Below are 26,001 nucleotides of genomic sequence, written 5' to 3'. Positions count from 1 at the left end.
CTGGGTAAAGTTCCAGTATCTGTCTCTGGTGTGGCTCCATGGCTTCTCTCTCACTCTGCCTCCTTTCTCCCAGCATTCAGTTTAGTTCCCCCGCCTAGCTCTGTTCTGCCCTGCTCTGCTATAGACTCAAGACAGATTCTTTATTAACCACTGGTATTCACAGCATACAGAGGGGAATCCCACATCAGTTTATATTGTGGCTAAATTTCCCATCCAGTTGATCTATCAGATTGTCTCACACCCACTGAATGAATGCCAGCCTGGATTTTGTTTGTTTGTTTGTTTTTTTGGTTTTTCGAGACAGGGTTTCTCTGTGATTTTGGGGCCTGTCCTCAAACTAGCTCTTGTAGACCAGGCTGGTCTCGAACTCACAGAGATCCGCCTGCCTCTGCCTCCCAAGTGCTGCAGCCTGGATTTTAAGACATAATTTCTCCTTACAAAATTTTCTTTGCTTCCTCTAACATTTCTTGGGTTTCTTCTTGAGAACGTCTAAAGAAAACGCCTCTAATGTGATATTCCATACTAAATTCCATACTGTGAAAGGTTCCTGTAGTTAACTCACGGTGATTGATGGTTTTTCCTCACAGGTTATCAAAAGAGCTGCTTCTGGACCCACATCAAACCCTGGTTTTTAAAGTGTGGCATAAAGGAGGTATGAGTGCTATTCTTGTGATCATCTTTTCCAGATAAGCAAAGCCATGGTACTGATGAGCCTGAGAACACAGGTATCTGTTAGAGGAGAATCATACAGAAGGCTCCATTATACTCTTGTGGAACTGAAGTACTTAGGAGTCATATTTTTGGACTATCTGTATAATATGTAGGAATCCGACATTTGAGCCTTTCCAGTTCTATCTGTCTTTAACCATAATGTGCAGGACACATACAAGCAGTTTCCCTTCACTTTATATAATATTAGGCCTTCTGTTGGTTCTAGCTTGTCAAGCAAGACCAGTAATATACAAAGCCATAGTAACAGCTTATCCTTCCTTGTTTTAAAAGACTTGCTAAGAGGGAGTGCTGACATCTTGGTACTTGAACCTATTTTTATGTAGCTACTATGGATTTTTTGCTTGTTTTGAGTCAGGGTCTGATTTACTTTGTTCTTAATTAACTATATAATACATATGCACATCTTAGGAAATATAGGCAACTATAAATTAAAAAGTAAAAATTCTCGAAATCACATAATTTCAAAAATACTCTCTCCTGTATAGGTGTGTGTGCATGTGCACGTTCACACAGCACCCCTGAGAAAAATCACAGAGGCCTGCAAAGTCTATAGAAAAGTAGTATATAGGTTTAGAATTTTTTCTAGTTACTTATACGAGGAATACAAAACTCTTCTCTGATGCACCAAAACAGGGGCCAGATATAGCTCAGTTTGTAGATGCTGCTTAGCACATGTGAAGTCTTTGTTCGATCCCCAGTGCCACATAAACACAGCATAGTGACACAACTGTAATTCTCGCACATATCTGTATCCCTAGCACTGAGATGGAGGCAGAAAGATCAGAAGTTCAACTTGCTCTGACTACATAGCAAGTTCAAGATCAGCCTGGGGTACTTGAACCTTGCTCAAAAAAGAAAATGGGGTCGGAGATAACCACAGAACAGGAAAGGGCTTCCTAACAGGCTCTGACCCTAGCCTCTCAGCCTCAGTGCCAGACTCTAGTTATCTGAGCCAGCTTCTCCATGTAGTCCCTAATAGAATATCAACAGGAGGAAGACATGGCCAGCCATACTACCCCGCTCTTCTCTTTCCCCACAGATGAGGAGAGGGTGGTTGGCTTTGCCTCGGTGGACCTCTCCCCACTATTGTCTGGCTTTCAGTTTATCTGTGGCTGGTACAATATTACAGACTTCAGTGGAGAGTGCCAAGGGCAAATCAAAGTTGCTGTTTCCCCTTTGGAGAGTCTGATGCACTTAAAAGAAGAAAGACAAGCGAGACGAGGGACAGTGGCCCCAGGATCACTGGTAGGTTTCCTTGTTCACACCTAGTTGCAGGTTCTACTGTAAGAAGATCCCTTATACTTTCTGCTACTTCCAGCTTAAAAGCCCGCGTTTTATATAGACCACTTCCTGGCTTCGACGTGGGGGTGTAAAAAAATGGGGGAATTTTTCAGACTGTTCCAGAGATGGGAACTCTATTGCTATAATAGATTTTCTTTACCTCTCATATCTGCCTGGCACAGCAAGGAATCAGTCAGTATTGAATGAGTGACTTCATGAGGGAGTGACCAAGAGTTCAGTGGTCCCTGTGTAATAAGTCTTCTGGGGTCAGTTCTGGTGGTCAGGGGACAAGAGTGCCACAGCCTTACCCTTATGTATGACTATAAAATCATGTCCTGTCTAGTACCTAAAAGAGTAAGAACATAAATAGGAGAAAAGCAACTGAAAGGCAGCCTGAGGGCATGGTCTATAAAATAACTACCGTTTCATAGGGTGATTATTAAGCTTAAGTGAGGCAGTGCATATTGCTCATAACTGTTCAGTACAGAGAGAAAGTTATACCAAGCGAATCTACAAATTCATGTGCAGCTTTGCTCCAAGGGGATTGGTGGTAACCAGTGCACCATTTTTCTCATTGTTCTACAGATACCTTTGTTCAGCCCCTTTCCATTCCCTGCCTCTTCTCTCTGTGACACATTCCCTGGGCCTATTGCAAGGCACACCCAAGACCAGCTTGTGCACACTTTTCCAAAGGAGGTTGATTTCTCCTCTCCTGCAAGGTAATTGTTGATGGTAAGAGATAATTTAAAGGATGTATGTGAACTGTCTTGTCTCCTTTACTAGAGGAAGAAACTGAAGACGGGAAAAAATTCATACACAGACAGAAGGTAAATGAGTAGCTGCCTCAGCTTCAGGGTTTCAGAAAGAAATGAAATGATTGCTAACAGATGTGGAATTTGTTTTTAGGGGGTGATAAAATGTTCTAAAACTGATTTTTGAAAAGGAGTAGATAACTCTGAATATACTAAAAAAATCACTGGGTTGTATATTTTAATTGGGTTAACTGAATGCTGTATGAATTACATCTCAATAAGGCTGCCTTATTAAAAGAGAAAGAAGATTGTTACAGTCACATTCTTGAATACCATGCTTCAGAATGAAAAGATTCGTTCTAAAGATTAAAAGAGGCAGAGCTAGAAAGGAACGGTAATGTGAGTAGATTAAACCCAGACAAACCCTACGACTGCCATCGTGATGAAGGCTTCGAATGTGTCGTTGTTTCTCTTATTTCAGGTCTGTGTTTTAGAACATCACCTGGGCTCTAATGTGGAGATCATGTATAGTGGAGTGGGTGGGACTGAAAGTGAGTTTATTTGGGAAACCTGCATGATCCAAGCAAGAGTGAGCAAGCCAGAAGTGCTTGCTGTGCTGGGGACTGGTCTGCGGTGTCCTTTCATGTAAATGACTCAGTTGCCACACTAGGATTCTCTCCTTGGTTAGGAATTTACTTCACTTCCAATTTTCCCGACAGAAATGGTGCCATCAGAAGCCAGGTGGCACGCCATGAGGAGCATGTGCAGAACATCCGCCGATTCCACGAATCACTGCAGCATGGGGAAGCAGTCTCGGCAGGTGATGAGAAGCTGACCACAGTGCCTTTGTCCTCCCACACCTCCATTCTGACTTCGCTCAGGTGAGGACCTGCAGTGGGGAGAAGCACAGAGCCCCAGTGCAGGAGATAGCCATGGCCAGCTAACTACAGTGAAAGGTGGTGAGGGGCGTGGTTCCCGTCCCAGAGAAGACGGAGGAAAGGTGAACATGGAAAGAGTTAAAGACAACACGTGTGGGCTTTGAAAGAAGAGGCTAATAAATGTGAAGTCTGTTCTGTGCAGAAAGATTATCTCCAAACCCCAGAGGCTTAGAGTATATCAAGATTAGGAAAATACTGACTGCACAGTTGAAAAAAAAATTAGCTAAAGATGCAAGAGGTCTCTCAGCAAGATGGCTCAGTGGGTAGAGGCACTTGTACACACAGGCCTCAGATCCTGAATTCAGTCCCACACAGCAACAGAAGAGAAACAACTCCCTAGTGTTGTCTTCAGTACACACACACACACACACACACACACACACACACACACTAAATTGAATAAATAAAATTTAAGTGCAAGGAGCAGGGCAATTCTTTAGGAGTTAGCTCATGAACGTTCTTGGCAACTGAGGAGCCATGTGTGACCCATAGAGCAAGTACTGATACACCTGTGTCACTGGTGAGAGGACACAATATGGTGTCAGCAAGTGTGTGGGTCCTGATTCTGTGCCAGAACCTCTGATGGAACCCTTGGAATTGCAGATTTCCTAGCACTGTGCCAAGTGTGCTCATGCTTGCATTTTCCTGCTGTAGGCATTCATCTGCAGGACGTAGACACCTACGTGACCTGGTGACACTGCTGCCATTTGATAAACTGAATCCTCTAGTGCTAGAACAAAGATGAGCCCTGTTCTCTCCTTTCCCTTGGACGTGACTCAGTCTGGGCTTTGGGAATGCTCCTGGGTGTATCAGGGCAGTAGACATGCTTCCCAGACTGTCTGTCTGTTCCAGGATACTCATGGCCTAGTCAGAGGAAATTAATAAATACCAAATAATGAAAAATGACAAGAGTGAAAGTGGAGGCTGAGAGTGGAGGAATTTAGGGGGCAAGGGACCCAGTGATTTCAAATAGTAGACTTCGAAAAGTCATGAGCAGCAACCTTAAAAGATGAATGGAAAGAAGAGTCAAAGTAGAAAGTGGCGTGATCTCAGGTTTTATAATCTGCAGAATGTGTGAGTTTGGAACAGAGCCCATCTGATGTCCTCGAAAAAGCCTAAGACTTGGAGTCCCAGAATCTGAATAGCCACACACTGCTTCTTATCCTAGGCAAACCACTTACATTCTCTGAACCTGAAGTTGTTTATTTGCAAAGTAACCATTACTGATTTCAAGTGGTTGGCTGAGAATTTCCAAAGGTCGATGTGATTCTAAAGTGGAGAGCAGTGAGAATGAAAACAGGGTTATTTTTAAGTCTCTCAGCTGTGTTAACTCCCTCAGTAGTCAGTTCTGTGCCAGGCGCTGTGCTGTGCATGGATATGGTAGATGTAAGGAATCTTCACTGGGTCACAGTGATTGAGAAATACAAGGGAAACTGAGATGGAGTCCTGGAGCCAGCCTGGAGAGTTCAGGAAGGCTGGCTAGATGAGGATCAGGAGCTACTGAGGTAACAGGAGTAAGAGGAAGTGAGGACCACCATGATGAGGGCCAAGAATGATGCTTGAATACCATGTGTTATGATACTTACCTGTAATCTCAGATGATGCAAGTTCCAGACTGATGCAAGTTCCAGGCCAGCCTGGGCTATATATGAAGACTTGTCTCAATGAAACAAAACAAGCTAACAAAAAGAATGGTTCCTTATGAGAAAGTTGTGTTTTTTGCTAGATAGCAGAAGAGGAACCATTATTAGTCACACAGGGGGCGGGAAGAAAATTATCTCTGGCAATAGAAGGTGAAGGGTAAAAGGTAGTTGAGGAGGATAGTAGGCTCTCTGTAGCACTAAGCCAAGTATCGCGAAGATTCCTGTAATCACTGAGTGGCCTCTTTGTCACCTTCCCCTTCTTCCCCAGGAAGAATCTGAGTGAGCTTGATGAGATCCAGAAGTACTTCACCCAGAAGCTCAACAAGCCTCTCCTGCCCTTCAGCTCTCCCAGTTCTCCTGTTCTCTCAAAGAGCCAGGAGAGCCCAGGAGCCAGCAGCCAAGACCCCGAGAACCAGTGCATCCTGGAGAAATCCAGTAACCTGGTGTTGCAAGTCAGTTCCCTAATCTCAGGTATGATTCAGAGCTGTTTCTGCTACAACTTTTGGTCACTGGGTGCCCAGTCAGAGGCCACCTGAGTATCTACCCTCAGATAGGCCTCCATCACAAATGCAAACAGTTTTCATGTCTCTTTCTTTTTAAGGAAAGAATAGTGATGTGAACAGGAGCATGTAGCATTGGGAAGAGCACTGGAATGAGAGGCAAAAGACCCAATCATGGCATCTGGCATCAACTTGCTATTGACACTGGAAATGCTCTCTCCTTTCTTGACCTCTCATTCTCCTAACCAAAAGTGACAGTCATGGATTAGATGATGTGATGGATCCCTAGCTGTTCTTGAACTTGTCTTCACCCCTATCTTTCAGGGCAAAACCTTAACTATTCCCAGAGTCCAGAAGTGTGCAAGGGTTTTTTTTTTAGTTGTTTGGTTGGTTGGTTAGCTGGCTTTGAGGCAGGATCTCACTATGTAGTTCAGGCTGGCCTCAGATTCACAATAATCTTCCTGCAGGCTGTGGTGACACGCGCCTTTAATCCCAGCACTTGGAAGCAGAAGTAGATGATCTCTGAGTTCAAGGCCAGCCTGGTCTACAGAGCGAGTTCCAGGACAGGCTCTAGAGCTACACAGAGAAAACCCTGTCTCGAAAAGAAAAAAAAAAAATCACTGTAAAAGATCTGCATGTAAAGATCTATCTATAGTTTACCATTCCAAAAGGTCCCTTAGAGTAGTTCTTATCCTGCCTCTATATTGGTGTTGAGAGGTGTGCCCTTTAGTGGACTTCCACTCACTCCATCTTCACCATCAGACAGACCAGACACAAACTTAGACTCTGTTGTGAGCCAAAGATGCTTCTCCCAAGAAAGAGCATTAAGATGAAACAGAGAGACCTTATCAGGATACAAGTGGCTACAGATAGGGGAATCTTCTTACAGGGGTATAGAAAAAGAATAGAAGGATTAAAACTGGCCTTGAGGTCAAATTTAGAGGTTTAATGCTTACCCAGAGAGAAAATAAGGATGCAGGCCAGTGCCCAAATATATGCAAAGCCCTAGACTCCATCATAGTGCCTCAGACAGAAAAGGGGAAGAAGAAAAGGGAGTTGTTGGCAAGGAAATAACAGGATAAGAACTTATTTTCTCACAGACCGTGGATTCTCTACATCAGGGCAACAGTCCAGAAGTAACAAAAGCTGCTCTGTGACCACAAAGCTCAGTGCTCTTTTCTGAGGGGTCCTAGACTGGTGGGTATGAGGAGTCACAGATGAGATCTCACTCATGCTACATCTGTGTGGTCCTGGAGACAACACGAACCAGACATGTGAGCCACTCACAAGCTGATGTGGGAAACAGCTTTACCCATGGCCAGTGTATTCTCGTGTGTTCTAGCGCTTCCTTATGGAACATGGCCAGAATAAAGCCCTTCAGCTGGTGCAGCTGGGTAGACTTCCTGGAGGAGACTTAATAGGCATTGGGAGATAAATTGGTTTATAAAAAGGGAATTGCTCCAAGACAATAATTAAGACCAAAAGACTAGGGCGAAATAAGTCTGTTTTGTTTAGAGGTACACTCACGTGGACATGCTCTCCTGATGTCTGAACCTTATGGCCATTCTAACAAGCCCTTCCTACCAGTTTAGCCTCTAGCAGTCAGCAGGTATAGCCGTTAGCCCTGGAAATCAAATCCGCTACTAGCTTCTGACTTTTACTCTAAAAGAACATGCCATTTACTGTCTTTGTTGTTTTGCTATTCCTTATTTGAAATGAGATCTCGGTATGTTGCCCAGGCTTGTTCAAAACTCCTATTCTAAAGCAATCCTGTTGCCTTGACTTTCAGATTAGCTAAAGCCAAAGGCATATACCATTATGCCAACTTATTTATTAACTTCTCTACTCTCATTTTACCCAAAAATTTGAGTTGACTGGTACTTTCTCCTTATCAAGTGTCTGTACATGCACCATGCAAGGTATACTCGTTTTTCTCATAGAATATCAAGCCTGTGAAGTGGCTGGTATTGGTCACATTAGAAAGAAAACAGGCCCAGAAGGTACAATTTGCTCATTATCACAAACTTGACTGCGCTCTTCCCAATGCCCTGCTGCCTCTGTTCTTTTCTTTTGTTGTACATTGATAAGATTTTCTTGCTTTTATTTTCCAAATAAAATAGATAGTTTTAATAATTGTCGTCGAATGGGTAAATGAGTGGATTCTCATTTTGGTTTTAATGTAGGTGATTACTGAAGTAGATGGAAGCATGAGCATGCCCGTCAGGACCTCAGCTCCCGACAGATCTGAGCATGAGCACTCCACAGGTGTCTCCACAGCTACAAATAGAGTAGATCTCAGCCTTTGATAGTAGAATAAAGTACTAGAAATCACACTGCTGTGAACATAGTTTCACTGACTCTTGGGTTTGTCTAAAGTCTGATCACAAGGACGCTTGTGAAGATAGAGGCCGGGAGGGCTGCGCGGTCTGTAGCCTGCACATAGTGAGACTACTGTCTGTTGCTATTCAGATCTGCAGACGATCACCAGAGACTCACAAGCAGCTTTGACTTCTCGCCAAGCCAGGAGCAGAAGCAGAGCAGTCACCACCCGCCCAGATGCTCAGGACACAAAGGCCATGCGAGGACGAAGCACCACTCCAGAGGAGCCGGTGGCAGGAGTTGGAGCGACAAGCACAAATTCCCTGCCTGCCCCTGTTCTTGAAGAGACTTCAGAGGGAGGAAGAGTGCTCCGTGAGTCGGTGGAGCATGCACTGCCTGTCACAAGGGTGCACAGCGGTGAGGACACTGAGGTGGACTCAGACCTCAGTGAAGAAGACTATGAGGAAGACTTCATTGAGCCCAGGACCCTAAATGAGATCACCACAGTGACCGACAAAACTAGTCCCTGGTCCAGTTTCATGTCAGACATGAGTGAGGTCTTTAGCCCTCGACCCAGTGAGATACCGAGGGAAGGACCTTTCCCTAGAGAGGAACTTAAGGTCAGAAGTAGCTCGATGTCCAGACCACAAAAGGTAGTCAACCCCCAATCTGTACAGGACTCCCCTAGCCAAAGGCCTAGTGAGGGTGGAGCCTGTAAGACCACAGTTGAAGAGTCTGCCTCAACCAAGCCTCGGCCTGTCCCAGGCCTAACATTCTCAGAGGCCCAAGAGAGCAATGACTCTGTTGGACGGAGCTCACCACATATAAATGAGGACAAGAGGCCCATGCCAGAGATCCTGGCTGAGAGTGAAGCCATCTCCAGTGAGTTCAGTGACTCTTCGGAGAGTCCTCTACACCTGCCCTCCCAAAGCAAAAGGGAAAACCACAATGAATCACCTAAAGACTTTCCTGCTGTGAGGCAGAAGCAGGTAGCAACTGGACCAGAGGTGTCCACAAGGCAGAATCTCCTGTATCCTTTGGTGTTTCCCACAAGTGGGTACTTAGGCCATCCATCCCTGGGCACTTTGGATGCTGGTGCCAGGCTAAGAGAGTGAGCATGACCAGTGGCCCTTGTGGAATGCACTGGAGGGTGTAGGACATGGGAAGGCTCACCTGTGTGACTCGTATTAAAAGTCCACCACCCACCACTGAAGCCAGGCTTGGTGGCCCATGCCTTTAATCTCAGCTCTGAGGGCACGGGACTGTGGTGGGAGAACTGGGAGCTCTATGTCAGTCTAAGCTACAGAGCAAGACCTTGTCCAAAAACAAAACAAAAAAATCTCCCATTGATACCAGCCCCTTCCGTGTAAAGCGCTGACGGAGCCCGGGTGTTGGTAAACTCTGACAGCTTCAGCTTATACACTGCGGTTTCCTACCTGAAGGCAAGGGAGGCAGGAGCTAGGGCTGTAGTCCCGTGGTAGAACCCTTGCCTAACCTTGGGTCCTATCTGCAGAACCACAGAAAGTAAGGTATTGCTATTGATTAGCATTTACTGTATGCTAGGAACTTGGTCAGTTTGTCACCACAAGTATTTTAGATGAGTGTCTTCTACTCTACATGTGAGGAAACAGACTTAGTGACTTTTTTTAAGATTCATTTTATATGTATGGGTATTTTATGTGTGTGGGGAGGTATTTTGCCTGCATACATGTCTATGTACCATGTGTATGCAGTATACATGGAGGCCAGAAGAGGGTGCTAGATCCCCTAGAACTGGAGCTTACCATTGTGAACAGCCATGTGAATGCTGGGAATAGAACCTAGGTCCTCTAAACTAGCAACCAGTGCTCTTAACCACTGAAGCATTTTTCCAGCTCCCAAGAATTAACTTTTTTAAAAAAGTGAGCCAGGTGGTAGTGGCAGAAACCTTTAATCCCAGCACTCAGGAGCAGAGGCAGGAGGATCTCTAAGTTCAAGGCCAACCTGATCTACAGAGTGAGTTTTAGGACAGCCAGGGCTACACAGAGAAACCCTAAATAAAGGGGAGGGGGAGAAAGAAAAAAATAAAGAAAACGGTGACAGAACTAAGCAGTAGGTGTCATTGAAGTAGACTTGCCCAGGCTTCCAGAATGTCATTACTGATGGAAAGATGTGGTACCTTATACTCCCTGGTCCCTCCTTTTCCTAGCACCATCTATAGCCTTCATGTTTGCTTCTATCTGACTGATCTTATGAAACACGCTGGCCAGTGAAGTAGGCTGCTTTATGATAAGAAATCTTTCCATCCTAGAAGTCGGGGGGCCTGACTTTGACCCTCCAGACCTCACTTCTTATTACTGGTATAAACTCAGGTTTAGCCTTTCTGAGCCTGTTCTCAGATCAAATGGGAGACATGACCTCTACCTGACCAGACTTACAAACCTCAGGTCAGGGTCCTCTTCTTCCCCCATTCTCACCCTCACCTAGCATTGCAGAGTAGAAATCAGTAAATATAGATTAAACTGAACTATCGCATTTATATAAAATAGATAAAATCAGATGAGTAGGAATATTTGTATAAACCGTTAATTTGTGTGCACGTGGCATATTCATATGTGTGTGCCCATGTATATGCATATGTGCATATGATCACGTGTGTGTGCTAGTGCGTGGAGGAAACACAGTCCTTGATTACAGACAGAGGATCAAGTGAGCATCTCAAACATGAAGACAAAAGTAGAGCTATGAGGCACTGTGAGTGCTGTCTTAATTAGGGTTTCTGCTGCTGTGAAGAGACACCATGACCACAGCAACTCTTATAAAGGAACACATTTAATTGAAGTTGCAGCTTACAGTTTTAGAGGTTTAGTCTATTACCATCATGGTGGGCAGTGAGCACGCAGACAGACCTGGTGCTGGAGAAAGAGCTTAGAGTTCTACATCTTGATTCACAGGAAACAGGAGGGAACTGTGATACTGGGCCTAACTTTGAGACCTCAAAGCCTGCCCCAAGGGTGACACACTTCCTCCAGCAAGGCCACGCCTCCTAATGTGCCACTCCCTTTGGGGACCATTTCTTTCAAACCACCACAGGTGGCATGCAAACAGGTTCATGAGGTCTGGGAGGCACTGAGATGGCTGGCAAGGAGAGGCTGGTCAGAAGTGAGGATGGGTCCTGTGGTAGGAAGGACCATGCAATGGTGGGAGGAGACCCATGTCAGTGGCTGAGGGAATTAGTGGCCAGGACAGCTACAGTGGGCAGCTGCCCCCTCTGCACTGCAGCAACAAGAGCGCAGGTTTATGATGTCAAGTGCCATCCTAAGCACGTGTCCTATATAAGCTCTTAATCCTCAGAAGGGGGTTCACGATGGCGTGGGATGGGCACAGTGTTAGTCTTTTTCTAAATGTGAGACCCTTGTACACCTTCATAAGTAGACAAGAGCAAGCAGAAGGTGACAAGCTAAGGAGAGCTGTGTTAGGGTACAGCCGACATCTCCCAGGAATGCTGCTCCTTCCCCATAACCTCAGCTGACTGTGGCTAAAAGTAGTAAGAGCAGCACCAGCAAATAGGCCCGGCTCCAGAGATAGCCTGGGTCAAAGGGTTCTACTCCTTTGGGACTCTGCACCACCTCACCTGTCTAGGAGAATCAGAGGCTTGTTTATGTGGGTGCACATGGTCCATTCAGGGATATTCACTGAATATTTATTCTGTCCCAGGCACTATGCTAGGTAATAGGAGTAGGACTGTAAAAATGACGTCATCTCTACACTCTCGGAGGCTACTCTATCGTAAAAGAAAAACAATAAGATGGAAAGCTAGGTAAATAAGTCAGAGCCATACTTAGCTGTTTAAACAGAAACCCTAAAAAAATGCACCACAACAGTCCTGTCTCCCTCAAAAGTAAGGCAGTCTGAGTCAGTGCTGTGATTCAGCGGATTTCTGTAGAGCAGTGTGCTTCTAACAGCAGCTTAGGAGGGTACAGAGAAGTCTGAGCTACAGCTCACACCTTTATAGGTCTCATCTGCAGGTATGCCATGCCTCCCACCCCCCAGTTCTGGCTTTTTAATGTGTTCAGAGAACAGCCAGTAGACAGGTCTCCCCCAGTACCAGTCACATCCATCCTGGTCAAGGCATTGCCCTAGGGCCACCTTGCCCCCTCCCAATGTCTGAACATCACTTTTAATCAGCAGTGTTCATCCCTTGCTACCACTCTAGCCTCCTGCAAGCCCTAGGCAGGTACTGGGGAACCGAAGGAATTTGTGTTGAGAAACTTGAAGAATACTGAAGTAAATACAGACTGGAGAGATGCTCAGTAACTAAGCCCTGGCTGATCTTCCAGAAGAACGGGCTCAACTCACAACATTCACACTGGCTCTCAATGTAACTCCAGTTCTACGAACTCTGATGCCCTCTTCCAGCCTCCTTAAGCACTAGGCCTGCCTGTGGTACACCGACATACACTCAGAGAAAACACCCATACATATACAATAATAATTTGGAAAAAAGTCTTATAATAATTAAGCATTCTTCTGTGTTAGTACTTTCTGGGGCAGAGGAGGAGGAACCATGTGGCTGAGACTAGAAAAGGTCTTCCTGGGGGCAGTTGGGATGTGGACTATAGAAAGAGGGAAGGGAAGGAGGAAGGACGTTAGGAGAGGGCAGGGTCTTCCAGCGAGGGAACCACTTCTAAGGATTCGTGGATAGGAGGAATAAGACGAGGAAAACATGAGTCACTGTGTGTTTGGGGTCTGGCACGGGGGCAGACATCTCAGCACTTCTGTCCCTTAACTACCATTGCAGCCCGGAACCTATTGTGGTGCCCAGCTTCTTTTTGCCTCCCCAACAACTGGAGGCCTCTCTGCGCATGATCTCCCATTCTCCAGCTCTGCCACCACCAGCCACAACTGACCAGGTAAGGGCAGCCACCAGCCACGGCTGACCAGGTAAGGGCAGCCTCTGGTCTCCTCTCCTGTCCAGTCAGCATCTCTTCCCTAAACACATATAACACCCAGAGCTGCCCTGGGTCATCTCCCTGAAGAAGCTGTGTCCCTACAAATAAGAGGTACATCCCTAGGGGATGGAACAGTCCAGTCATCCAGATGAAGAGCAGAGTAATAAAAGCAATGTGCCTAGTTGCTACTTAGAAAACACCTTCATAACTCATTCATCTCAGGCAGCTGGGACACATGTCCAGATCCCTGTTCTCCACTTTTCTGCTCTGACATAGTGCCTGGTCTTCATTGCAAAACTAATAACCATAATATTCTGAATATATATGTGTGTGTATATGTATATATGTATAATCCATAAATATGGATTATATAGATAAATTATCTGGCTTTGTGTAATACAGGTCCTCGACAAAGTAACAAAAAGCCAGCCAGGTATGGTGTCAGAGGCCTGTGACTCAGCCTTTGGTGAAACAGAAACAGTTCATCTTTTTTTAAAAAGAAAGGAGGAGTGGTCCAAGAACAGGTCATACCTGTGACCCTGCCCCGGGCTACCTTGCCATGTCCCCAGAGCCACCTGACTGCTTTCCCTCCTCGGATTCCCTCTGGGAGAATGTGACCTAATTTATATTTTAACAAATACACAGAATGCCACATTTGTGGGGAGAGGCGGAAACACATAATAGGGGAGAAAAGAGCCAGGAACTGGTGCTATGTAGCAGACACAAAGCAACCTCCCTAGAACTTTCAGAACATTTTTTCAGAGACAAATATAAGTTATAAGAAAAATGTGCTTGCTTGTTCAATGTGGCAAAAGCCCCTTCAATATTTCTTTGACTTGGACTTTGTTCCAAGTACCCTACGGTCAGACTGTTTTAGCCCTTCAGCAACTGGATGGGATAGCCAGATTATCCCCTTAGTAAATGAGTACTTCAGAGTCGGCACTGGGGCAGGCTATCAGACAGAAGCAACATAAAGGAGAAAGGCTTGCTTCAGAGATCTCTGTTTGTAGTCCGAGGCTGCACTGGTTGTGGCAGAAGCTACCTACCTCAAGACAGACAGGAAGCAAGTAAACAGAGAAGGACCAGTGAACAGACTGTAACCACCAGAGGCTCATTAGCCTCCAGCCTGGCCCCTCCAGAAACTCCCACAATCTCCTAAAACAGAGCCACCTGCTAGAAATCCAACCTTCACCACATGAGACTTTTGAAGGAACACTTAATATCCAAACCATGACAACAAGGGAACTGAGGCTCAGAGCTTCCTGCCCACATCTGCAAGGCATTAGAATGTCTATACAGGAAGAAACTGGCGGAGAAAGACTGAGTCTCTTGTCACAGAACTGGAAACTTTAGGAAGTCAAGTGAATCTGTGTCTCCAACCTGCCCTCTTCTTTCCACCTGAAATCCTGACACTGCTGCTTTTGTTTCGTGAGTGTGCGTGTGCGTGTGCGTGTGTGGGTACTGAAATTACAGTGTACCACCACACCCAGCACTTGGAAATTTTTTCCTAGCCTATCTGCCTTGGTTTAAATAGACTTTATTTAGCAGTTAACAATGTAAACATTTCACATGCCGCCCTAGAGGCCATGTTAATAAAGGATAGAGTCAGTTCTGACTGGTCCTGAGAGCCCAGTGGTAGAGTTCTATACTTGGTCATGGCTAATAGGCCAAGAGACAGCTGCGTGATGGTTCTCAAGAGAAGAATTAAGATGTTTGAACCATTCAGTGACTTTCTTCTCCTCTCCAACCTCCTCAACACGTTTCCAAAACATCTTTTTGTTTGTCAGACAGCTCAATCTGAGGTCCTGTGTATCTTAATAGATTCCCTCCAGGGGCAGAAATGTTTTCTCTCCGGGAACCTTCGGGCTGTTGTGGTCCTGATTCCTACCCTGGCTCACCTTTTTGCTCTGCACCTCTTCTGACATTTTACACACATGGCCAAGGCATCTGCACAAGGCTTTGGGGGCTGTGTCCAGGCACTGAGCACCAGCTTGTAGCATGACATTCATGGAACAACACCGGACCTGCTTCTTGTGAGAAACCAAAGGATCTGGGGCCTGTGGCTTGACCTGTCTGGGTCTCAGTTTTGTTCTAGGTAACATGGAGCTAACAGTGAGTGGTTAGCAGGATGGGGTGAGAATTAGTAGGCACACTTGAATGCTCCCTGCCGCCCTCCGGGCCAAGTGGGTGAAGGGTCAGTGCGTCATGCAGCACAGGAAGACTTCTGCAAGCCACTGTGTGTTTTTGCCTCTGTGATGACTTCCTCCCTGCGGGGACAGACTGCCTTGATCTTTGAGACAGCGTGGGAGAAAGAAGAGATGAGAATCTCCTGTTCCTTAAAGGGCACACTGGGTTTCAGGAAGATGAGCTATATACAGTTCCCTGACTGCTCATAGTGGAACTCCATTGCCTGCTGCCCTTGGTGCCACTTCTCTACTTAGGATTTCAGTCGTGGCCCCAGTTAGGATAACCAGTGTCATCACAGTTTGCCCAGTTTCAGCACTGGAAGGTCTCAGACCAGGAAACCCCAGGAGATGGATTTGGGCTGGAGGAAGCCTGCTGGTACTGAAAGTCAGGTTGCCCATGTGTTTAAGGTACTGGTATGAAACTTAAACAAAACCAAAACAGAGTTGCCATGTCTTATTCTGGCAATGTTAATAATAAAATGGAAAATTATAAAGAAGGGGACCTTCCGCTTGTGTGCCTGGTATCAAGAACTATCACAAATGATAACAAAGGGCAATCCTGTGGGCTGTCTGCTCAGCACTGTTGACTCGGCCTTGGACTGGTGCTGTCCTTGGACTGCCTTTTGTTAGTTGTCCTTGTAGTCAGAATTGTTGTTTTGAATGAACTTATGTCTTCTTTGTGGCCTTTAGAAGTCCCCTATAAGCGAGTGTACATTGAAACCATCAAACTGGACAGCTCCACAGGTGAAAAGAAAGGTTTATTTAAGCTGCCAAAGCTGTGTCTCAGGGGACAGTACAGACTAGCAAAGAGCAGGGAAAGCCTTGTCAGTTTTTAAGGAGCTCTGTTTGCAAAGGGAGGGAGCATGTAAGCAGGAACAGCCTAGGAGTTAGAGTTGGGGGAGGGGCTACTGTCTAGAAGAGCCTGGGAGCTGTGTTAATAGGGAACTAGATGCCCTATTGCCTGGAAGTAGTTGGCTATAGCTTTTTCTGAAGAGACCCACTTCACAAGTTTCTGAGGAATGCTGATTTTAGGGTTTGTTTATCCACTACCAATCCTTCTGTTTCCCAGGCCAGAGTCCTCTGAGCTGAGCCCGTGATATCATTTATGACATTGTCAATGGCACTGCCATTATAGGGAGCCTGCTCTGACCCTAATACTTCCCTCCACCCATTCCCTTGGGGCATGCCATGGTTCGTGGCATGCATGTTCCACATTGCAGTGCTTCTTGCTTAGTCCCAAATAAATACTGTCATTCTTTGCATCACTGTTATGTCGTTGACCAAAGTTCAGAGAAATGTGTGTTTTCAAATTCATTTTTTAAAAGCACTGAAATAATTTCCATTATGTTTACTTTAGAGTTAATTGAGAAATACATCTGGGCAGGGATGCCATAATTATCTCAAAATTTGGAGTTTCTAGAAGTCTTAAAAAGAGCCTTTATGAGAGAGGGCCTGCTACACAAGCCTGAGAACTTAGTTCAGATCTCCAGCACCACACGAAAGCTGTGGTGGTGAACATTGGAGGGAGGAAGCAGGAGGCTGTTAGGGGCTTGCTGGTTCACCTGTCTAGCCAAGCACAGGTTCCGGGCTCAGGGAGAGGATCTGTCTCAAAAAGTAGAACAGAGGCCAATAGAGGAAGATGCCCTGCCTCAACCTCCAGCACACACGGGCACAGGCACCTGCAAACACACACACACACACACACACACACACACACACACGTCCTCACTTTGAAGAAATTTAGAGGGCTGGAGAGATGGCTCAGCGGTTAAGAGCATTGCCTGCTATTCCAGAGGTCCTGAGTTCAATTCCCAGCAACCACATGGTGGCTCACAACCGTCTGTAATGAGGTCTGGTGCCCTCTTCTGGCCTGAAGGCATACACACAGACAGAATATTGTATACATAATAAATAAATAAATATTTTATAAAAGAAAAATTTAGACAAAAATAATAATAGTGTTTGCTATTTACCCACATATTTTTATGCTCATGCACTTTATTCACATCCTGTTTTTTTTTGGTTTTTTTTTGGTTTTTTTTTTTGTTTTCGAGACAGGGTTTCACTGTGTAACAGCCCTAGCTATCCTGGAACTAGCTCTTGTAGACCAGGCTGGCCTCAAACTCACAGAGATCCACCTCCCTCTGCCTTGCGAGTGCCACATCCTGGTTCTTGCTGAGGTAGTTTCCCTGCAGCCTGAAGAACTCCCTCTGAAGTTTCACACCACGTGGACCTGCTGGAAACCAGAACTCTCAAGTAGCTTTACTTTGAAACTGATTGTTTTTGAGGCCAGCCTGGTCTACAGAGTGAGTTCCAGGATAGCCAAAGCTACACAGAGAACCTCTGTCAAAAAAAAAAAAAAACAAAAAAACTCTGCCTTGGCTTCTGATCAGTGTAGCTACAATGTTCCTAGTTGCAGAGGCGGGAGGGGCAGGGAAGAACTTGTTGGTCATAAACAATCTAACAACATTGTAGCTCTTAGGCTGGGTTGTAGCTTTATAGAGTTCATTTGTGTTGTGCTGTGTTATTTACTTGTATAGATCCGTTGGTTTGTGATAGTCATAAAATCTTATGTAATTAAAATTTTAATGATAAAATGACTGAGTTTAGAGCGGAGAAATAGGACAGTGGTTGGGATGACACACGAAATTAAGGGAAAGCTTTTTTACTTTCTTTTTTTAAATGAGTGCTTTGTCTGCGTGTCTGTATGTGCACCACATGAGTACCTGGTACCCATGGAGGTCAGAATAGGGCATCCTTTTCCTTATAACCAGAATCACGTGTGATGTCAGTACCATGTGGCTACTGGGAACCAAACCTGTCGTCTGCAAGAGCAGTCAGTCAGTATTCTCACTGCAGCTTCTCTGTGTCAGTGCCTCTAGAGAGCTGAAGATGGAGATACTGCTGCAGAGGGACAGGGCCGTCCCTGGGTCAGAGGCATGGAATCCAGAGCACAGGTCTGGCCTTGCGAGGCGAAAAGCTCACCCAGCAATGGGAAGAAAGAAGTGTGCAAAAGCAGGCAGAAGCTATGGTTTGGTGATAGAATTGCCTGTCTGATAGAAACATGTAATTTCTCAGTAATATTCCAAGCAATCTGCAGCGCAAAGTGAGAGAAAGGAGAGGGGAAGAGGAGAGGTACCCCCGCACAGCAGGGGCTTCCTCCTAGACCCTGGGTTAGGCACAAACCATACCTAAACACCTGTTTTCACAGAGAGATCCTTTATTAAGCAGGGAAGAAAAGTGGCTGCTTTCTGACTCAGGTGAAAATGACTTGCAGGTGCAGTTTTTAAGTGGAGAAGAAGGGAAAGTCTGTGTTAGGATGGGCTAGGATGTGGTGGTAGAGGAGATAGGGGACAAGGGAGAAGGGGAAGGAATAAGAGAAAGGAGAAAGGTATTTGTCCCTAGGGACAAAAGACTGCCTCTGAATAGAGGGGAGACAGACGTGGAGCATAGGTCAATGGTGGTTTATAAAGGTAAAGGAGGAAACCCCATGTTTGGATGGGGTGTTTAATTTTAATTGGGCTTGTTAATTAGGTGAGCCAAAGGGGGCTTTTGATAGCTGGACTTTGGTAGTCAGCCTCAGAAGGAGAAAGTGGCTAAATAAGGGAACAGACTTGGTGGCAGCTTTAGGAATGTTATCTGATGGTTTTTAGCAAAGCAGAGGAAAATTCATCAAAGATAAAGGAAAAGCTTTGAGAGTTGTACAGCTCGGAGAGAAGAAGCCTTAGGAAATCACCCGACCCAGATGATGCCAACAGTGTGCGTCCAAGAGGAGTTAAGAGAGAGGGGCCCAAGCTAAAGCAGTCAGCAGGCTCGGAATTAAAGAGCAAGAAGCAACCTGTCCTCTCTGCCTTCAGACTGGTTCTTCCCATGAGATGAGCCCTCTTTTGTCCTGCGCCTTCCCCCACCAAGCCCAGCCTCTGCCTTGGGTTAACCACAGACATGGGGCCAGACACGTTTCTCCATAAACAGTGAGTGTAAGAGGCAGGAAGTAGAAGACAAGGCCAGAAATGACTACCCTGGAGGCCTTGAGGTGCCTGCCTCCATTATTGTTGAGCCCAGCAGGTGAGCTGAGACATCACCAGACAGATCTGCTGCTGGCTTTCTCAGGTCTTGGGCAGTGGGCTCTCTGGTCTAGAGAGGCAGTGCTGACTTGATTTCTTTTTATAGAAATATGACTTCTGAATCCAGACAACCAAAGTTTAAAGTTCATCTTTGCCACTGCCTATAGACATAACCTGGGACAGGTTATCTGACTCCTGTGTGCTTTCATGATCTAAAAAGAGGGCATAAGAGAACCTGCCCAAGAGAGTTGCTTGTGGAGTGACTCAGTCAGATATGTAGTGTGTTTAGAACAGTTCTTGCCCTTAACACAGTAAGTACCATGAGTATTAACTGTCTTATTTTACTGTCATTATTATCTAGATGTCTTCTCTTATAACCTATTCCATTCTCGCATGTGTGGAGAGGAGGGAGGCAATGGTAGGGCAGAAGTGTTGGGAGGGAGGATCATGATCCAAAGCTGGGGGCCAGGAGAGCAGTAGGAAGGTGCTGGGCAACTCCAGAAGTCTGGAGAGCAGGCTGGACCCAATTCAGACAGAGTTAGAGTCCAGACCAGCATACAGCACAAACCAAGGTTATGTTCCTAACCACAACAGTCACTGCTAATGCTGTAGGTTCTGCTCTCCCCAGAGCCAAAGAATTCTCCTTCCCTTGCTTGCTCCTCCCTCCTAAACCCAGTGGCACCAGAAAGATTCACAGTCTCCCACAGTGACCAGATCATACCAGAAAGGAGTCAGGGCCCTCTTGTCTCAGACTGAGGCCCAGACTTTATGGCTGAGCTGCCCCTCTTGGTCTTGACCTGCTGTCTCCTTCTTTGAGCCTCCAAATCCCTAGCTCTCTACAAAGTTCAAAAAAAGACCTAAAGGTCACGGAGGCTCTGGTCATGGCTACCTAAAACTTGTAGAAGGAGATGAGCAACCTGGCCAAGAATATACAGGAGACAGGGGAAGAAGCCAGAAACTGTCTGGAACCTAGCCTGACCTAGACAGCAAGTTGGTAAGTGCCTCCCCAGAAAGGCCTGTGGACCTGTTGGCATGTGCTGTGCTCAAGTCTAGACCTGAACTGCAAGCAGGCTGGTGTATAGCAGGACCCAGGAACTCTGCCAGGACTGATTCTCTAACACACTGTTCTCTGGAGTCTGGACTGTGGTTAGTGGGCTGAGGAGTCTATCTGGCTCTCCTGGGCCCTTCATTGTGGAAACTGAGGTTGGGCCTCTTAAGGATGGCTTCTCCAAAGGACAGAGGTACTAGGTGGTAAGGCCCAGAGGGGAACTTGGGCAAGAGCCCGGTAAGTAGAGTGCTAACAGGAATGGAGTCAGCTGAGCAGGCCAGCCGTACTGTAGCTCAGGGCTGGGACTCTGGTCTGAGTGTCTGTCCCTACTTCTCCCTACCCTTAGCTGTAGCTGCTAAGTTCTCTCCTGTCTTTAATGTCAAGGAAGTCCTTGTCACTACCTTAGGAAGGGAAAGTGAAAGGCAGCCAGCCAAGGGGGTGAGAGTTGAACAAGGTGGCAGCTGGTGGCGTCCTCACACGGCCTCTGAAGCAGCAGCCCAGGCAGCCTGGCTGAGCAGGGCAGCCGCTTGCTTTCAGTTTTTCTCTCATCTTCAGTGTTGTTTCTCATCACTTAAGGAAACTGTTCTAAAAAAGAATAGTTTTGGTCATGAACCCAGTCCAGAGGATCACTTGGGGCTGGGGGTTGGGGGCAGTTGTGGAACAATTGCCTGGTCAAGCACTAAGCATACTTTGGGGAGGTGCCAGATCCTAGTTCTGCTCAGAGCCTGTGAGGCCTGACTTCTTGCCTGAGATGATAATAAAAACTGTTTTTGCTGTGGTGTCTGAGGCAGAGTCAGCCCTAGCTCTGGCATAGCCCTGTGTTCTGCATGATGTACCTGGCATGAGCCTCATACAGATCTGAATTCTGAGTTTCACGGTAGACCAGAGAAAGAAAACCAGTTAACTACCTGCACTCAGCAGTGAGCACCTAGACCACAAACAGAAAGGATCTCAATCTTAAGCGAGAGAAGTCATCTATACCACAGACCAATATTCCCTCCATCCCACTACCTCCCCTCTGTATACAGAGGTTGTATACAACTTTAAGAAGACTAGGGGCAACACCTGCACCCACCACTCCCTAGGAGCACATAACCTGGACGAGGAACATCTAGAGGTATAATGAAGGGGCCGGGAATTGGGATCAGACCACATTGCTGACCAAACAAGGACCTGGACAAAGAGAAAAATATTCTCCCCCACCTCCATGTTTTTTTGGAGTCCCCCCTAGGGACTCCACATATGGCCCCTCTGTTCAGACACAAAGGCTCTGCAACCCCTAAAGTTTGATGATCCACTTCCACGTGGGCTTCTCATGCCTCCTCAGGAGTGTGAATGCTAGGCTGGTGTGCACCTGCTTGTTATGTTTTCTGTGTAGCTCCCCTAGGCAGTGTGTAGAGGAATGATGAACACACTTGGGTATGTCCCTGCCTTGGACACTTTCCTTCTGCCCAGGCCTTCAGGGTTATGTGTTTTTGCAATAACAAGTATAATAAAGAGATTCTTTAGCACTTACTAATCAAGGTGTTTATTAAAGTCAACAGTTGATGCTAAGTATATGGATCCCCACCCCTCTTCCCTACACATGGGGCCAAGGCCTGGGCCATGTAGATAAGGTCTCGTGGGTCACTGGGTCTGGGTGTGGATGCTAGAAGGTTGGCTGAACAAACCACCTTAGCTTTAGCTCTGAGGGCGAGAGGATCCAGCAGCAGCTGTAGGTCTGTGTGCATGCTCTTTCTCGTGCTCTTTCTCCTCTTGAGTGGCCTTAACTCCCACCCTAGTTTCCTTGAAACTCAGCCTGTCTTAGATCTAGCACTCACCGAAGCCTACCTGGGCCTTCCCAGCTGTTACTAATGGTTCCTTTCTCCATGTTCACCTCCCTTCTGTCTTGAGCAAGGAGCCATGTCTGTATGTGCTCCACATGAGTTGATCAGATGGAGTAGATCTTACATCTCTAGAAGGCCTGATGGGCCACCAGCAGATGTCTGTGATGGTCATTTCATGAACTTCTAACAAATGTGAAAACAAAGATCTGGTTTTAGGATTGACGAAGGGTCAGAGACCAGCCCCTCCGGACAGAGGTACCTAGTGAGACCCCGACTCACTGTTTCCCATCTAGCTTGCCCAGGCTTTACTCTACAGATCTGAGCTTCAGGGCAGAAACCTGGCAGAGTATGCCAAAAAAAAGGCAAGGGTGAACGGGCACATGGCTTTGTCTATGGTAGCTGCTTAGGTGGGATTCCCACCTCAGCTCTGCCACTCAGAACTGCATGACCTTGAACTAATTGCACCTGAACTGTGGGGAGAAAGTTGTCCCTTGTGATGCTGTGGCAAGGGTTCAACAGAACAAGGCGTGTGGGGTGGTTTGCACACCAGGCACCTCTGCGTTGTTAGCCCATGAACCAGAGCATGCGGGACCAGAATCAGCACTGGCAGTGCTATTCCCTCAGTGCTAACCTAGCTGATGTCTTTCTCTCCAGGACAAGAGTGAAACCACCAGGGGAGCCCTTGCCCAGAGGCCTTGTCGCCCCAGACCTAACTCTCTCCCTCCCAACCTTCCTGAGGAAGAGACTCGCAGAATCGCACGAATATTTTCTTCCACGTATTCCCAGAAACCTCATGAAGCCTAAGGGACTGAGGGGAGGGGCTACCAGCCAGCCTCCCTCGTCTTTGTTTAACTTACAAGAGGCACCAGGTCTGTTTCCCTCGGCATCTTGAGGCCACAACCACCACCCTATTCCATGGGCATCTTGAGACCTAATTAGCTAAGACTAGAGAGATGTCTGGAGCCACTAACTTCTGCCTACTAGGACTTCAGCTTCCTTCTGTAATGAGGCAACTGCTGGAAATAAAATGGACTCCAGCACCCGAGTGGCCCGCCCATCCATCTTCTGACTGGGGCCTGAGGAGGCACCTCTGAGCAGAGAAACCAGTATCCTTGACACAGCCTCTTGCTTTAGCCATAGCCACCCTATTTTTGCTTTAAATATTGGTGGGAGCAGTAAGTGCGTGCATAGCTGAGAAAATTCCAAGGCCCTTTCTGCTTGTTTATTTGGGAATGTGTTTGTAGACATAAATTATTTTTATGATTTAGTGAATTAATCAATAGCGCAGGGGGGGATCACCTCCTTTAAACTGTTTGATTGTCTGAAACCTAACCATGTTTTTAACTTAATGTTTGTTTTTTACTCAGCTCTGAAATTAATTGTTCTTGCCTTTGTGTTAATAAAACTGGTATTTGTATTTGTGCACAAGTATTTTCTGGGTTGGTCACTGGGAAAAGGTGCTGGAATTCATTTGTAGTCTTTGCTGCACAAACAAAGGTTGACAACCATTCCTCAGCCATTTGGAACAAGGGACCAGAGTCACCGTGAGGCTTCTGAGTTCTCCCTGGTGTCGGATTGGCCCACATTGGAGTGACACCAGTATCCCCTCTTGATTGTTGGGTTTTGCTTGTTTGTTCTTGGTTTTGTCTTTTCCTCTGATGATCCTTGAAATCTCTCAGCATAGTGAAAGTCTATTACCCAGTCCCTCAGAGTCCCCTGGGTCTCAGAAAGGCGTCTCTGTCAGAACACAGTCACTTGGGCAGATACCATTGATAAAGCCCTATGGGGACGACTCTGAAGGGGCACAGATGTATAGCACCAGCTGGGTGACGAGGCTGGAAGGTACCTACCAGAGGACCCTGCTTGTCACCCCTAAGCGTTTGTCATTTCACTGAATCTTCAAAACAACTCTACACTCTATAGCCTAGATAGGCTACTACGTCCAGGGAAGGATTCCTGAAAGAAATCAGTGCTGGAGTAAACCCAGAGAATGGCCAGGCCACAGACATCTGCAGATAGAACCAAAAGGATGTTCTGGGCTGTACCAGAGTCCAGCCTGGCAGTGTCTGTGCCTCTGGTCTCATCTGGAAGGCACAGACGTCTTTAGACTCTGGCTTCATAGGATTGCTGTGAAGATCAAATGGGACATTTCTGAAAATACTTGGCTGGCATTTGGCACAGAATGTAAGCTTAGGAAATGTCAGCCCCGCCCCCTCTTCCCAAGCTCCTGGAGTGAATTAGAGGTAAGAACGCCAGTACCCAGCCTCCCCTTATGGGCCATGTACCCTCTGCCCAGTCTGCCCTCACATTTATTTCTGCTCCCTGAACTTCACCCTGCAAACCCACCCCCTCCCCAACCAGGGCAGGGCTGGCCTCAGCCACAGGCCTCACACTCAGGGAGACTAGAGAGAGCTCCCAGTACCTGGAGTTCCACATCTCTCAGGGAAATAAGAAACCTCCAGGTTCCAGGCCTAAGGGGTAAAGCCTCGGGTGAAGAAGATCCCTGCCAAACCCTGCTCCATCCTGTAAATAACCCAATGGGGTCAAGTGAGGACAGGGCCACAGGCTGCAGACAGCGCTGGTGACAAGGAAAAGGTGAACATTGATGGTGACAACACAAGACGGTGTGTGTTACTGACCAGTAGCTCTGAGGTGACTGCCACTGTTACTAGAATGAACCAGTGTCTCCCTGACTCCCACATATACAAGCCCTCCACAGACGCCTGAAAACAGATGGTTTCTGGTGAGCCGGAGAGGGTAGCAGGCAACCTCAGAACTTCTAGCAGAGGCCTAACTCTAGCTAGAAGCCCAGGCAGATCCACCCTCAGGAAGCAGGAAGCGGGAGGCCAGAGTCACCTGAGCTCCCCTCCCTCGGGTTTTTCCTGGACCTGCTGCCTCCAGTCTGACTCTTCCTTGTAGCTCCAACCCCCCTCCCCCCCATAGCTCTCAGTCCTGCCCAACTCCAGAGTAATAGTTCCAAACTTGTAAGGGCAGGGCATGGACCAAGATAGAGGATAGACACTAGACGTCACACTACTCACCCTGGGACCAGGGCTCTGTGCTCTAGCTTCAAAATGGCCTCAATCTTCTCTTCCCTGCCTATCTTCTCCTGCCCCCTCTCCTTTTTGTCTGCCTTCTGTGTCAGCTATGACCAACCTCAGTGCCTGCAGATGACATGTCGTGGAGAACAGTGGTTACAGCAGATAGACCCAATGTGTGTTATATGTGTCCTAGCTGTGTACTTGGGAAGCCACTGTCCTTGAGGTTCAGTTTTCTGTGTAAAGCATTGACTCATGAGGGTTCTACACACAGTAAAGGAGTGAAGTACTGATACACGCTTCGGTGTGTAACACCACTGTGCAAGTCAAAGCAGCCAGCCACGAGAAGCCATACACTCTATGATCCTACTCAAACAAATATCTAGGGCAAGCAAATAGAAACAGAAAGATGAGTGGTTGCCTGAAGCTGGGGTGCGGGGAGGAAGGGGTGACTCGTATTTTTGAGCTGTAATGAGAATGTTCTGAACTAGATTATAGTAGTTGCTCAACCTGACTCTACAAAAAGTGTTTGAATTGTGTGCTCTAAGTGGACATTGTTTTACTTTGTTTTTAAATTTAGGATCCCGATAATAATTGTTTCTTTGGAGGTAAGGGAAATAGAAATGATGTGTCTAAAATACCAAGCACCCGACGGGCACCAAGAAAGGGTGCTTATCATCATTGCTGTTGGGAAGAAGAGACCCCAGAGAACCTTTGGGCTCTCAAAGGTGACAATGCACACA

At 46.6% G+C, this 26,001-nt stretch overlaps 1 protein-coding gene across 2 annotated transcripts in view; it reads left to right on the top strand.

Annotated features, from left to right (window-relative positions):
* The window catches only part of LOC121446295 (C2 domain-containing protein 3-like), a 98,508-nt gene extending 74,865 nt beyond the window's left edge, over positions 1 to 23,643 (top strand). The window contains exons 26-33 of one of the 2 annotated variants that reach the window (XM_041648829.1): positions 588 to 652; positions 1,772 to 1,977; positions 2,599 to 2,732; positions 3,485 to 3,646; positions 5,615 to 5,817; positions 8,316 to 9,195; positions 12,946 to 13,057; positions 22,875 to 23,643. In XM_041648829.1, the coding sequence (XP_041504763.1) occupies positions 588 to 652; positions 1,772 to 1,977; positions 2,599 to 2,732; positions 3,485 to 3,646; positions 5,615 to 5,817; positions 8,316 to 9,195; positions 12,946 to 13,057; positions 22,875 to 23,024 (1,912 nt within the window). In that variant the 3' untranslated portion in view covers positions 23,025 to 23,643. Of the gene's footprint in view, positions 1 to 587; positions 653 to 1,771; positions 1,978 to 2,598; positions 2,733 to 3,484; positions 3,647 to 5,614; positions 5,818 to 8,029; positions 8,112 to 8,315; positions 9,196 to 12,945; positions 13,058 to 22,874 lie in introns of those variants that run through there. The other variant, XM_041648836.1, reaches the window with a different exon arrangement.
* Positions 23,644 to 26,001: the final 2,358 nt, after the last annotated feature.

This window comes from Microtus oregoni, unplaced genomic scaffold (assembly GCF_018167655.1).
Source record: "Microtus oregoni isolate MIOR12 unplaced genomic scaffold, Mior012 000000F_ref0000247, whole genome shotgun sequence".
Lineage (NCBI taxonomy): Eukaryota > Metazoa > Chordata > Mammalia > Rodentia > Cricetidae > Microtus > Microtus oregoni.
This window is presented reverse-complemented; position numbering and strand designations above follow the sequence as displayed.